Source organism: Clytia hemisphaerica, unplaced genomic scaffold (genome assembly GCF_902728285.1).
Source record: "Clytia hemisphaerica strain Z4C2 unplaced genomic scaffold, Clytia hemisphaerica genome assembly, whole genome shotgun sequence".
NCBI lineage: Eukaryota > Metazoa > Cnidaria > Hydrozoa > Leptothecata > Clytiidae > Clytia > Clytia hemisphaerica.
The window spans coordinates 776734-790930 of NW_027104602.1; the positions used below are offsets into that span (position 1 = coordinate 776734).

The following is a 14197-nucleotide window of genomic DNA, read 5'->3' on the forward strand; positions in this document are numbered from 1 at the left end:
AGTTCCCGAAAGAAATAACCGATATTCTAAAACCTGGTATACATTATAAAAGTTCTCGGCAATTAATATCCTGTAAAAGTTCAAAGTTCACAGAGTGTCTAAGACTGCTAAGAGCAGAAATGCCTGAACGCATCTTTTATAAAACAAACTATAAGACAGCTGCAAGATAATTGGGATAATGAACGAAAGTTTTGAAGAAAATCAAGATATTTGTAATTTTCATATTGGACAAGAAACAAGTAGTGACGAAGATGAGCATCAAACTGACTCGAGTTCAAGAAATAGCAGGTGAGTGGCTGCTGGCCTGCCTCTGTCTGGTCCCTGTAGTGATACCGTGAGAAAGAGTAACTTGCAACACTGGAGGGAAACATACACATACTACGACCCTGCCGGTGCACCCGACAGTTGGGTGCTGTTGTCGGGTGTTTGAAGTTAGAAATTTAAACACCCGACAGTCGGGTGCACTTTTTTTGTCGGGTGCGCTGCTACTTAAACACTACTGTACGTACTAAACCATCTACTTTTCTGAAAGCCTATGATCAGGGCTACATGATGAGCTGGTCGATGTTTTAATTTTTTACTGTCATTAATAATGCTGACGTCATCGAAATCGCCATTTTTTGGACTTTTTTTTATCTTGGGCGCTTTTAACAGCACCCGACATGTAACAAAGTTAGGAATTTTAGCACCCGACTGTCGGGTGCGCTATTGTCGGGTGTTTTTGCAAATTTAGAAGTTTCAGCACCCGACAAAACACCCGACAGCACCCAACTGTCAGGTGAACCGGCAGGGTCGTGACCAGACGGTGTTAATGGAATAACTTCAAATGAAAATCACAATCGAACCAATTGAACGTAATTGAACACGATCGATTGTCGAACGGAATCAAATCTCAATCAAACGTAATATGCGTAATATTCAATTGTGTTGGAGTAAGTTCGATTGATTCGATTAGTCTAACATGTTTTACGGGTGGTTCAATTGATCTTCAATTTTTTCGATTACAATTATGTTCAATATACATAAGTTTGATTGTGATTATGATTGATATTTGATGTGCAACCGAGCGCTTAAGTACAGTAAGAGTGCAAATAAAATCCAATTCAATTGAATCAATCAAACGAAATTGAATACAATCTAACATTTAATCAAAGCAATCGAACAGCAAATCCTGGGTATATAATATTGGATTGCAATTTGATTGCGTTCAACAATCGAATCAGAATTATTTGATTGTGTTCGATTGCGTTCAATTGATTCGGCGTTCGATTTGTTCAATTGACACCGTCTGGGTGTGACTTTTGTTAATTTTCAGATCAGCCATTTGCTATCAGAAATAGTAGAAAGATATGCACAGGATGGCCTCATTAACAACTTGACAAACTCAAAGTCTTGAAATATTTCACGTTTGGGGGTGGTGGCGGGGACCTCTGCACATAGTTTTTTTTTTGTGGGTGAAATGTATCAATCATCAGAAAAGGGAAGGGTACATCATTTTTTCAGACTGGCTGTTATAGAATTGAAATTCTTTTATCTTTATGCAAAATTGATTTTTCAGTAATGGGCTTGCGGAGATGGTTGATGCTGATGATGCGACAAGTTCTGAGTCTCAAAATCAGGGGTAAGGTGATTATTCTTCATAGGACAGCAAAAAAACCATTGTGACAAAAATATGTTTTTGTAGTTGAGAATCAGAATCCATTCTGTGAGGCTTTCCGCAAACCTTTACATAGTAGGCACTCCCCCTTTAAAAAGGGGGGGTTTGAGAATTTTACTGAATTTAAGAGAAGGGGGGGGCTTGTGAAAATTTCAAATAAAAGAGGGTGGCTTGGACAAAAAGAGGGGGGTTAATTTTTTAAGGGGGGCTTGGAAGATTTGGCAATTTGCAAAAGAGTGTTTTCCATTCATTTTTAAATTTCTAAACAATTATTATATTTCCATTCATTTGAATGAAACAAAAACTCTGTTTGAGCGTAAAAGGTCGAAAAAAAGAGGGGGGTTGAATAAAAAGATGGGGGGTTGAGGAATTTTCATTTTTAAGAGGGGGGGTTGAGCTAAAAGAGGGGGGTGCCATTTTTAAGGGGGGGCTTGATACCCCTCTGACCACTATGCCTTTATTTCAGAACGCCCCAGCAGAATTTTTTAATGATAAAATGTCATATGATATGACTGTTACCTAGGTACAAGATAATAAATTTATCCTATTTGTACTGAAAAACTCCCAGACTATACAACGATTTTACCAATTATTTCTTCAGATCGCCAATGCTCCTCAACACAGATGAAGTGTCCAATGAAAGTTTTTTTTATCTAAATGACTTTAGGTAAGGCAGGCCTATTTGAAAATGAATTTGTAAAAGAGTTTTCTGGCCACTTACACGCTTTTTTTATAAGAAGCCTTCAGATTTTCTTAACTTTTAAGTTTAAGCCTAAAAATGTTCTTAACATGTTCTTATTTTCACCATTTTGAGAGTATTTTTTGCCCATTTTCCTAAGAATTTGGGTTTTCTAGGCCTGCAAAGACTTATTATCTTGTTCTTAAGATTTTAGGATAGAAGCCTTGTGTTCTTATATAGTTTGTTCTTATTAAAAAAAACTTGTACTAGACTATACAGAAAGGATTTCTTGAAAGGTCCAATGTGTCAATTAGATAATATAGATGACACCCCTTCACAGCGGACCTTCAATTCAAACATTCACACATTTTTAAAAAACTTTTCATGCATTTCACGCAAGTGAAAAAGCCCACTTTTGCATTCATGCAAACTGTTGGGAGAGCCCCATAGATATGTAAAATGACTTCTTTTTATTTCAATCTCAGGAATGAAAATAATCGTGGAGAAGAAGCTGAATTACTGCCAAACAAAATTTTGAGGTATTTTTAAATTAAAATTACATCCAAGAACAACAGCTTTGTTGCTATAGAGATATCACATGGTGGTTGCAGGTAGAATTTTTTTTTGAAAAGTAGCTAAAGAAGGTACAGAAAACTATATGCCTTTCACAAAGAAAATTAGATGTACCTGGATTATGTATTGTAATTTTAGAGTGAAAACAATTCTTTAAATTCCAGAAATAAAGATATGCCAAGTAACGATGATGTTATTGAAATTATTGGTCTATCAACAAATAAACAGTAAGTCTTCGTTTTATTTAAACAAACCATTCAAAAACGCATCTGGTCTATCATTCCAGCGTGACAGACACAACATATGAAATTCATCTAGTATAATAAGATATAATACATAATTTTTAGGGAAATGAAAGAATTTAGCTGCAAAAAAACAAAAATGTACATAGTGTCCCCCTGATTAATTGATTTGGATCAGAATCAAGTATTGAGAGTAAAGTTATATTTTTATATTATTTTTATATATATTTCTAATTTTCAGGAATTTAGACGAACTTCCTGTAATTGATGGATCAAATGAACAGTATGTACACTTAGTAAAGATAAAGAATAGGGGGAAATGAATTTTTTTATTTTTCAGACAAGCTAGACAAGTTTAGGGGATGACTTTGTAGATTCCAAGTATTTTTGGGAAAGTAGCCTTTTGCTTACTTTCAGACTCGCAAATTAATAGAAAATTTCCAATTACCCTTAAGTGCAAAATAACCCCCCCTGGGCTTGTTAATTTTTCGAAAGCCTTCCAACCCCCCGGACCTAATTAGGAACCCGCGTTTATTAGATTCTAAGAAAATTCTAAGAGAGGCCCTCATTTTGCTCTAAAAATCCTGATTTTAGCCTATATTTACCTTTTTTTAGGTTTTCAAAAGTACAATTTCCTACCCCTCCCCCAGAATCAGGTCCCCCTGTTTATTTGGCACCTAAGAGTAAAAACGGGAAAAGGGGAATGGAAATTTTCTATTTTATTCATGGGGGAACACCTGAAGGGCACTATTTCTCCTATATAAACTATTGGCTTAATTTCAAATTATAATTATTTAGAAACATTGAAGATGAAGTTTACAACCACATTGATGAAGTAAAATCCAATGAAGGTAAAGGAGTTCAATGTAAAAAAACAAGTACAAAAGTGTTTTTTGTAAATTATTTTCTAAATAATTTTTGTAAATTAATTTGCAATGAGTTCACTCTTGTTTTCAACTTTTATGAACACTCTGTACCTCGTTCCGTGTTGTGTTATCATCTTTTTTATACTTACTGATAGCGCTATTCTCTGGTGTCAATCAATAATGTAAATAAAGCCAGGAATAGACGAGGACGAGGTTACACACAATTATCTAATTTGTTTCACCCATAACAATCGTTTTGTAAAGAACTCCATCATTTTTATTCCAGAGATTGATTGTGAATTTGATAGTGATTATAACGATTTCGAATTTGGTTCCGAATCTGATCTTAACGATACAGTATTTAGTGGTTATGAATCCAATATCTCGACTGAAGAAGAAGAAGATGACGATCTATTCGGAAACATGGAAGACGATTACGATTCAGATGACGAAGAACTGTATCCAAACTGCCGAATCAATCGAAAGTCATTTGCACTTCTTCTAAAAATTTGGGGTGTCAAGCATGCTATAGCAGATAAAGCAATGAATGACCTTTTAAAAGTATGTCAGAAGTGAGATCTTACTTATAGGATTTTTCATTTATCATCTCATTTTGATTTGTTCATGTATTATGATCTTCATAACCGTGGTGTATCGCTTTTTTGTATAAAAATCAGTTTAACCATAGTTTAACGTTTTTAAAATGTATTCTTAATTTGCTTTTGTCAGGACACAATTTAGACTTCAGGATATACATATCTGAAATATACAGAGCCCTATTAAAAAAAGGTTTTTTCCGGCCGGAAATGCTGGAAATATGCCAGATAAACTGTTTTTATCAAGATTTTTTCCTAAATTTTCTCTGTTTTTTTCACAAAGAGGCGTATTAGCATTGCCCAAAACATGGCCCTGTCTCATTTTGAAAAACAAATTGCCGGCAGATGATAATGCTGGAAGTAGCCGTTTTCGTAAATTTTTTATGACTATTTGTTTATTTTTTTCAGTCCTAATCGCTAACGTGTCAAGTATATCATATTATTCCCAGTTCACAATTTAAGTTCACCTAGTAACTGTCAAATAGTCAGGGATCATCTAAGTTCTGCTGAAAAGCTATCAACGAAAATCAAAGTAATTTAACATCGTATTTAGATATTTCACCATGTGCTACCATTTGGAAACGGCTGTCCAACATCGTCTTATCGATTGAATAAGAAAACTGCTGAGTATAAACATAATTCGACAGATTACCATCTATGCAGCATTTGTCATTGTCCGATACAGCAAAACAAATGTTCTAATGTGAATTGTCCATCGCATGAGGATACTGTTAATATTCTTCACTTCACAATATTCGACATCAAAACACAGCTGATTAAAATCATTAAAGGTAGGCACTTTGTGCAATAAAATTAGCCTCAGGAACAACTCTTCCAGAAAAATAACTCTTTATGTGCTTAGCCTTAGATGGATCCCCTGTTTTGACTTGTTGAATTTTGGTTTGAAATTCTCACTACTTGTGATAGGTGTGTTGACTCAGTATTTTACACAAAGTAGCCAATCATTGGAGAACCTCTTGCCTGGTTTATTTGAAATTTTACCAGCAAGCTTTATTTAGCAATGTTTAAATAATTTTAGATAGTGGAAATTTGAAAGTTATTCAAAAAAAGTTTTAGCCAATGTTTTAAAGGTTTTGCGGTCTTATTTTATTGAAGCAGAACCCAAAATCGTGGTTAGTCAGATTTATTTTATTGTTTTTTTTGTTTTCAGGGTATTATGATGACATCATTACGTTCATGCAAAACAGAACAGAAGGCCTTTATGAGGACATTTGCGATGGAGAGGTTTACAAGAGTCACGATGACCACAATCGCATTACGATGGTCTGGCATATTGATGGAGCTCCTACAATCAAATCAAAATCTTTGAATGTTTGGCTTATCACTGCATTCGTTGTCGAGTTACCTATACACAAGCGTTTTTGTGTGCGAAATATTTTATTTTGTGGCATTTGGTATGGTGAACAAAAGCCAAATTTTGATCTGTTTCAGCTTCAATTTGTTCGGGAGGTAAAACAACTGCGTGACATTGGTTTTGCTGTAAGCATACTTGATGAAGACAAATTTTTTTTTCTTGAAATTCAAGCAAGTTTAGCAGATTTACCTGCAAGAGCTGCATCATTGAGCTTAAAACAGTTTAATGGAAAGTTCGGATGCCCGGTCTGTTATCATCCTGGATGCCCCAAAGAAGGAAATCATCTAGTTCGGTTTTATCGTTACCAAGAAAATCCATTCCCTTTGAGAACAATGGAAGAAAGCATGTCGTTTGCTGAACGCGCTGAGGAGATGGGAAATGCATTTTTTGGTTGGAAGGGAAAGTCTGTAGTGCTAGATATCACTGAAATACCGTATAAAGTCCCTTTTGATTATATGCACTTGATCCTAGAGGGGGAATTAAAACGAAAACTTTCAAAATTTCTTTTCCCACCGAACGGACTCCTCGATCAAGATGGCTTGGATGAAATTAACGGTATCCTAAAACAAATTCACTACCCTCACGATTTCTCTAAGAAAATCACCTCTTTGAACATCAAGGTAGTAAAAAGGGCAAAGGCCGGCGATCTCCAGCTTCTTCTTTTGCACGTTTTGTTACCGACTCTTAAAGATCGTATTCCAGACGACTCTTTCTGTCATTTGGGGTTACTCGTTACCAGCCTTCAACTCCTAAACCAAGACAGCGCTCGTGAGGAGGACATCAAGCTTGCCGAAAATATGTTGATTGAATATCACCGCAATGATCAAAGGCTTCATGGAGACGAATCTCAAACATTTACCAATCATGCTCTAATCCACATCGCTGACCAGAGGAGAAAACATGGCTGCCCGTTAGTCTTGATTTCAAACTTCGTCTTCGAAGGCTTCATTGCAACCCTTTTAAGGCAATATCATGGTTCTAGAGGCATTGTTCCTCAAATGATAAAAAATATTGGCTATTTACAAAACATCGATGCCATGCACAAGTCCATTTCTCAAGAATCTACAAGGGAGCTGGCTTCAGATATAATTAAAAAGCGTTATCCAAACCGAACGAACATTGACAATAACACTTTTATGTTTGGTACTATATCCGATACACAACCAATCGAAGCTGTTCAGCTTCCTAATCGATTTTTTAATGGTGGAGTCCGCTTTTCTCAACGCCTTTGGTACAAAGGTAACACATATCATAGCTTAAGCTATAAGTTGAAGCGAAATTCAAACAGCTATTCCGTTGCATATCGTAAGTTCGATAATACCTCTGGCTATGGTCACGTGCTATTTTATCTCCACTGCTCTGGTGGATGCTACATGGTGATAAAGGAGATGAAACAATATGGATCAAATTTGTATTCATTGGAACATTATTCTGGTTGTTTGGGTCCTAGAACAGATGAGTTTATACTAAACGGGTATCTTGGGAGAGGTTTTGTTCAGTTAGACGAAACAGAACAATACAGTGTATTCCCCATAAATTGTTTGATTGGTCGTGTTTTATTGATACCTATAAATGGTAAATTTTACGGCTCAAACGTTTTGAACAGTTATCAGCACGATTAAGGTATGTGTTCACCTTTCTTGACACATTCTCTTTAATTGATCATATCTTTAGAACAACAAATTTTTATATATCAAAAGTATATATTTTCTGAAAGCCAATAATATTCTCTTTCTAATGGTAAAAGTTTCAGCTGAATTTAAAAAACTGGGCAGGATATAATTAAAATCTTAAGAATTTTAACCTTACCTACTTCAAAGAAGTTAAAGTCACCCATAGCTTTTGAATTTTGAAAAAATAATTTCGATACTATGTTCCCAATAGATTGAACTGAAAAATTGTCTTGGGATTTTTTTTGGAATTGACTTTAACTCTTTAAATCCTAAATTCTGTAAAAATATCGATAAAAAAGTAAATTTAAATGAAAATTTTTGCTTTTTAATGAAACTATACCCCTAATATGTAATAGAAGTACATCCCCTTCTCACAGACCCGGTGAGATTTTTTCAGCCAGTGGGGGTAAAAATAGCGGACCAAAAGTCAATGGGGGTTGATATTTCCATTTTGCTCAAGACTGGGGATTTCAATTCCATTGTTTTTGAACAAGAAAATTCAGTGGGGATTGAAAAATAGTAGCACAATAATTTCTAGTGAGGATTGGCTTATCTGATTATTTTCAGCGGGGACAAATATTAGGGTAAAATTTTTAACCGGGAAGATATTTCGGCTGAATTTTCCAGTAGGAAGAGTCTCCAGTGGGGCTGTGAGAGGGGGTAGAAGTCACGCGAGAGTTAACGTGTTTGATCTTAGCCTTAACCATAGCCCCATATTCAGGCTGTAATTTTTTAGCCTAGACCTCACGTCAGCTCCTGGAATCTTATCTAAGTAGTCCCTATAACATATCTCAGCCTTATCCCATGAGTATTGCGTATTCGATGCATCAAATCATATCCACTAAATTTGTAGGACGAGATTTAGGACCTGATTTTTTTATTTTATGGTTTAAAATTACTGTAAATAAGTTAAAACAATATTGGAAATTTTCTCTATTCACATCATATTAATAATTCAAACAGATAACAACACCAAAATTTGGATTCTATTAAAAAAATCATATTAATACTTTTCTTTCTCATTGATCCTCTTTTCCATATTTAAATGATGAATTTATCCAGTTATGAAATATAGATATTTTTTCAGATTGTTAGGAAAATTTGTAGGTTTTTACCCTTTACTATTTGGCTGAAATTTACATACCTCCTAGGTGTCCTAACCCTTCTTAAACCACCAGAAAGATGATAAGGAAACTTCGCAGTACGATTCTTAGTAAACCAGATTTGAGAAAAGGAGTTATGAATACTCCATCTGAAAAGTCATTTTAGAAGATGATTAAAATAAACTTTTAAAATTTCAACATCTAGATCCCAAAAATTCGCCATATTCATGATTGCACCACTTGTTAGAATTTTCAAAATTTTCCACCCAATATGTCGCAATTAAACAATAGAAAACATGACGATTTGGGTGGAAAGTTTTGAAAATTATGGAAGCCTCTAGAGTGGTGCATATCATAAATTGCTTGATGACGTCATCAGCTGTTTCAGAACTTTTATATTTTCAGTAGATCAGAAAAATAGGCTTTAAAAAGAACTATCTAGAAATGTATCGTAGGATTTTGCTGCAATGGGGGTTTTCCACGTGAATTTTTCAGAATCAAGAAAATCTTCACAGAAACTTTGAAAGATATTCAAAGAAACTTTTAAAGATCTTTTACAGAAACTTTCAAAGATCTTTAAAGATTCTGTAAAAGATCTTTAAAGATTCTTAGAAATTAAATCATATTCCGAATCTTATAAAGAATATAAAAGTTTCTTTAAAGATCTTTTTAAGATAAAGATCTTTAAAGAAACATGAAAGAATCTTAAAAAGATCTTTAAAGAATCTTTAGCTTTAATGATCTTTGAAGATCATTAAAGTTCTTGAAAGATCTTTGAAAGATTTTTGACCAGGGAAAGGCCTATACCGCTACGCGCAGGCCCAAAAATGCCTACATTTCAAAGAATTTTGATACTTTCTGAAGTTTTGGCTAGTTGAATCCACGAAAGGAACATTTTGAGATTTTAGCACTTCCACTCCCCCCAAAAAGAAGAATATGGCATTTTTCACTTTTTAAGACAAAAAGATTCAAAATATATTGATAATTTGGGGTATTTTATCACTTGGGTATTGGGTGTTTTTTCAGAATTAAAGTTCGGGCGAGAAATGCGATATCAGCACGTCCAATTTATTTCATTGAATATTTCGATTCTGAAGGGATTCAGTGGGTTCTGGACTATATATTAGCCTTATTGAAAACAATTTCGACCTTTTGAATCCTGAGATCCTAAGGTTCTAAGCCTCAAAATCCATATTAAAACTCAGAGTTAAAACTCTACGTTCCAGAGGGTTAAAATTCATTTGTGAAAAAATGTTAAAAGATTTTGTAGGGAATTTTCCCCTTCTTATCAAAGACTAGCCGTCCCAGACGTCTTTTCACTACATTAAAGGAAGAAATTTTGGCATTTGGCGGACGAAGGACATTTTTGTCCAAAAAACGCCATTAAAAAATGAAAAAGTTTTAAAGCCTGAAATAGCACATATTTGGATGGAATAAATAGAGCAACTTAGATTTGGTGGGAATTTAATTTGCCGCCAAATTTTCTTCCCGCCAAAATTTCTTCCTTTAATGTATTCATATATATTCATATTCCTAACATATATTCAAATAGCCATTTCAGCCGTCGTGAAAGACGGTGTTATCCTTGAAAGTTACGTGATGAGTGTGGAGTTGAAATTGTACATTTTTTTCATATTTGATTTAAAAATAATTTCGTTAGGAAAATTATCATTTAACTCCTACTGCGTATCGATTCAATTTACAAGATGACTGATAAAACGTGTTTGGAGTAATTCTGTTTTTTCTACATTTTGCAATTAATTTAGTGACGTCTTAATGATTTTCAACAAATGGATTCGACTTTTCGTAAAAAAAAAAAAACAGGCAAAAACTGCCACTTTTAAATGAAACAATAACCCCCAAATGAAAATCCCATGAAAGTTAAAATCGCTAGCGAAAATAAAAACGCTGCAAAAGAAAGCCCTTAGACACGTAAGGCTATTAATAGAAATATAGAACTTTATTGTACACCAGGGTAATCTCTTGCTTCCATCAGTAACGTAAATAAACCCTGAATTACACCTTTTCGGCCGTAGTTGCGCGGTCAGGCGCGTGCCACTTTGTTATTTAATTTTCCCCCTAAACTCAATCCAATCCTTTTTTACAGCTTTTTCTATTGTCTATACGCGCGATAAAAAGACTGGGACGGTTTTAGGTAGTAAAACGGACAAAAAAATACCCGCGCAGAAATTGGCGGCTACGGTCGAAAAGGTGCATACACGGGGACGAGGTTGAGTAGCAACTTCAATCACTGTTTTCAACTCCGCCCGAACTCGTTCCCAGTCTCTTAGTTTGTTTTTTTATGATTTTGTTAGCGCACACAAGACCAAAATTTTCCATCAAGATAATAATATGACCTAGACTAAGAGGGTAATGTGTGACTTCTGGACCCTTCTGTTGGTCAATTTAATCGGGATTTAACCCATATTTAAGCCTAATTTTTTTTCTCGAACAACCGATGGTCCTGTGCTTATCGGTGCTAATCGAGATTTAATCAAAAATTAAGCTAAGCGGCCGCTAATCCACTTTTGAACAACCGGGCCCAAGGTATGGGAGGGGCTTGCCTAAGGAAAGGTAAGAAGTATTGACCTCAGAACGGAGTAATGTCATCTTTTCGTAATAAAAAAAAAAACAAAACAATATCGGTCAAAATATATTGAGAATTTTAGTTAATTCCTCGTTTTTAGCATTTTAAAGTTCGGGCGAGAAAGTTGCTTTTATTTCATATATTATCTTATATTTCAATTTGGGTGCGGTTTATAGACTTCCAGGCCATACTCTAAGCCCTATTGGACCGTTGAACTTGAACTTTTGGATCCTCAGATCGTAAGGTCCTAAGTCTCAAGACTCAGAGTTAGAACTCTACCCTTCCAAACTAAGTTATAGCGCTTCCAAATCGATTGTGGCTATAAGATTTCGTGGGAATTTCCCTTCTTTCTCAAATATTATGGCCGGTATTGCTGACCCAAACAAATAACATTGTACACGCTTTTCATCATGGACATTCTTATAAAGTGTATTCTTATATAAAAAAAAAGCGTGTACTGATAGCAAGATAACGTTCTTCAAATTTAAAAACTTCAGGTCTGTGTTTTGAACTTTGTTCTACTACACTCTTGGAGAGTACGACACTTAACGGCGCAGTCGGCTTTCAGGGGACTGGTAATGAAATTACAAGGAAGATTTGTTCTGAAAGAGGGGCTAGATGTCATGCTTTAAGCTATTCCAAGATTATTTTTAGAATTATCACAGTTGTGAATATCACAAAAATATTGTTGCTATTGTTTTTGAAAACCCGCGAAGCTTCTGATTGGTCAAGCGCTGAAATTCTATTGCAATGTCACGTGACCTAGATAGGATTTCCTACCTAACCACGGCACATTTTTCAGCCAAAGCACTCCATCTAGCACTTCGGGCTTTAGAAATCTATGGTTTTCCACCATATTTAATAAGTGCCCTCCTGGGTCAAAAAAATAAAAAAACAACTGGCTTTCAAAAATATAATTTCTTAAATTGAATCCAAAACTTTCTATATACAGTGCTTAGAAAATATTACAAATTTTTTTAATTCTCACTGTCTACTTGTTAATAAGTTAAGCAATGAAGTATAAGCCTGAAGGGCTAGAATCGAATCTCTTTGGTAGGATTTGAAGCCACTTAAATCGTACCAAAGTTGCGCGGCCTTGAGCGGCCCGTGTGGTTTTTATACAAATTCCGGATTAACAAATAAACCACTCATAACCAAAAATATACCACTCTGAAACAAACAAATTACTAAGTCCAATCCGTCATAAAAAATACGACGTATATTCAAGGCTCCACTTTTTCTTGCCTGAGAAAGGTTAAAGATTCGATTCTAGCCCTTCGGGTTTATATTTCATTGAAATGTTGCCCTTAGGCTTTTGCGTATCTTCTCTGCTAACGAGTGTACATAAACAAAAGTCATTTTATCAATTCCCATATGTACAGTATCAGGTATCTTTCCTAACCGATAACGGGAATACTCGAAAAATTGAATGATTCGTATGAGAGTCGTCGATACATTACATTTTGTTACAAACGTGTAACTGAAAATTTATCAGACATGCAGTATTGTCGTGTTTTCTTTGTAACTGTGAAGGCGTTGTAGATTGACTATAGCATAAACAAATCTGAAGATATCAAGTGAAGTTTATAACGTTTGCTTTTTGCTCCAAACCAAATACAATATCCACTGAAGAATCGAAAGCTATTCCATTATCAAATTTCAACATTATGGAGCAAAAAAGATATGTCTCAACCTTTCGCCGGCAATAGATATCGTTTGACATTTTAGGTCACTGCCACCCATCACCATACAAGTCTCCTCGATGCCACAAATTATCAATTTTTTTACAACATAAAACACGTGTAGTTATCAGCGTAAATGCCACTAACCAACGACGCTACTTTCATCCTCCTGCACAAAAGCATCATTCTGAAAGCTTATATTATTATTCAGATCATCAGTGTTCAGTTTAGATTCAGCATCAATATCACCAGAAGGTGTTGTCAAAGAATCAGTCCGATTCATATTGACATCCACCTTCTCAAAACCACCTGTAGAATCGAAATCTCGGTCACGTATATAAGACATGGGTCCTAGAATAGGGGGTGGTGCTGGTGGAAGAAAGCCGTCTTCGGCTACATTTCTAGATGCTATAGAATTATCAGTCGTGTTTTGGTTCTTGAAGGCTGTAGTCGCAGTTGAGTTCTCCATATCACTTTCGATTATGGACGGGAACGATATAGTACTTTCTTTGCGAGACGTTTTTCTTGATGGAGGGAAGGATGATAGAGTTGTGATAGACGTGTTACGACTACCTCTTCGGTACCCGAACAAGCTGATACGACGTCCTTGCGAGTATTCACTGTTTCGGAACTGAAAATGAAGTAACAGTTTTAGAATAGGTTATACACAAGCTTGGGTCTTAATGGAAATAAGAAACATTTACATAGGAAGTCGGAAATTCATTTTCATAAGAAATAGGGTGTTGCCCGCAAAGCCTTAAAATGTTCTTAACTTGTTCTTAATATTGTGGCCAAAGAAGACTTATATTTTTATATATTATTGTTCCTATAAATATTATCTAAAATTCTAATGTATATAAGGTAAACCCGATAATCTGTGGTTAAAACTTGTAATAAATACAATGCGATATTTTTACCTCAGCATCTGACTGCCAATGTCTAAAACGTTTCTTGATTGAGTCCGTCACTTCTCGACTCAAGAATACATGAAAAATAGCAATCAAAGAACCCTATAACATACAAAACAAATGGACTTGTTAAGCTCTTCGAATATTAATGGACTGAATAGGTCCATTCAAAGAGCCGTCATCAGCTTATTTCCCGGGGGTGAGGCACTCAAGGTAAATGACCTACCATACGTGTGGCCCTTAAGGGTATCTTTCC

At 35.2% G+C, this 14197-nt stretch overlaps 2 protein-coding genes across 2 annotated transcripts in view; one reads left to right on the forward strand and one right to left on the reverse strand.

The window, feature by feature from the left end:
- Positions 1-58: 58 nt before the first annotated feature.
- Positions 59-7862, forward strand: LOC136824168 (uncharacterized). The gene is made up of 10 exons (XM_067080341.1): positions 59-288; positions 1559-1621; positions 2259-2324; positions 2822-2875; positions 3074-3136; positions 3393-3434; positions 3950-4002; positions 4304-4578; positions 5167-5404; positions 5785-7862. Exons 1-10 carry the CDS (start codon positions 179-181, stop codon positions 7608-7610), a joined length of 2790 nt encoding a protein of 929 aa, XP_066936442.1. The 5' UTR covers positions 59-178; the 3' UTR covers positions 7611-7862.
- Positions 7863-12254: 4392 nt separating this feature from the next.
- The window catches only part of LOC136824185 (uncharacterized), a 31090-nt gene continuing 29147 nt past the window's right edge, over positions 12255-14197 (reverse strand). Inside the window, exons 14-15 of the mRNA XM_067080362.1 lie at positions 13951-14043; positions 12255-13664 (exon numbers count right to left, since the gene is read on the reverse strand). Of these exons, the coding sequence (XP_066936463.1) occupies positions 13176-13664; positions 13951-14043 (582 nt within the window). The 3' untranslated portion in view covers positions 12255-13175. The remainder of the gene's footprint in view (positions 13665-13950; positions 14044-14197) is intronic.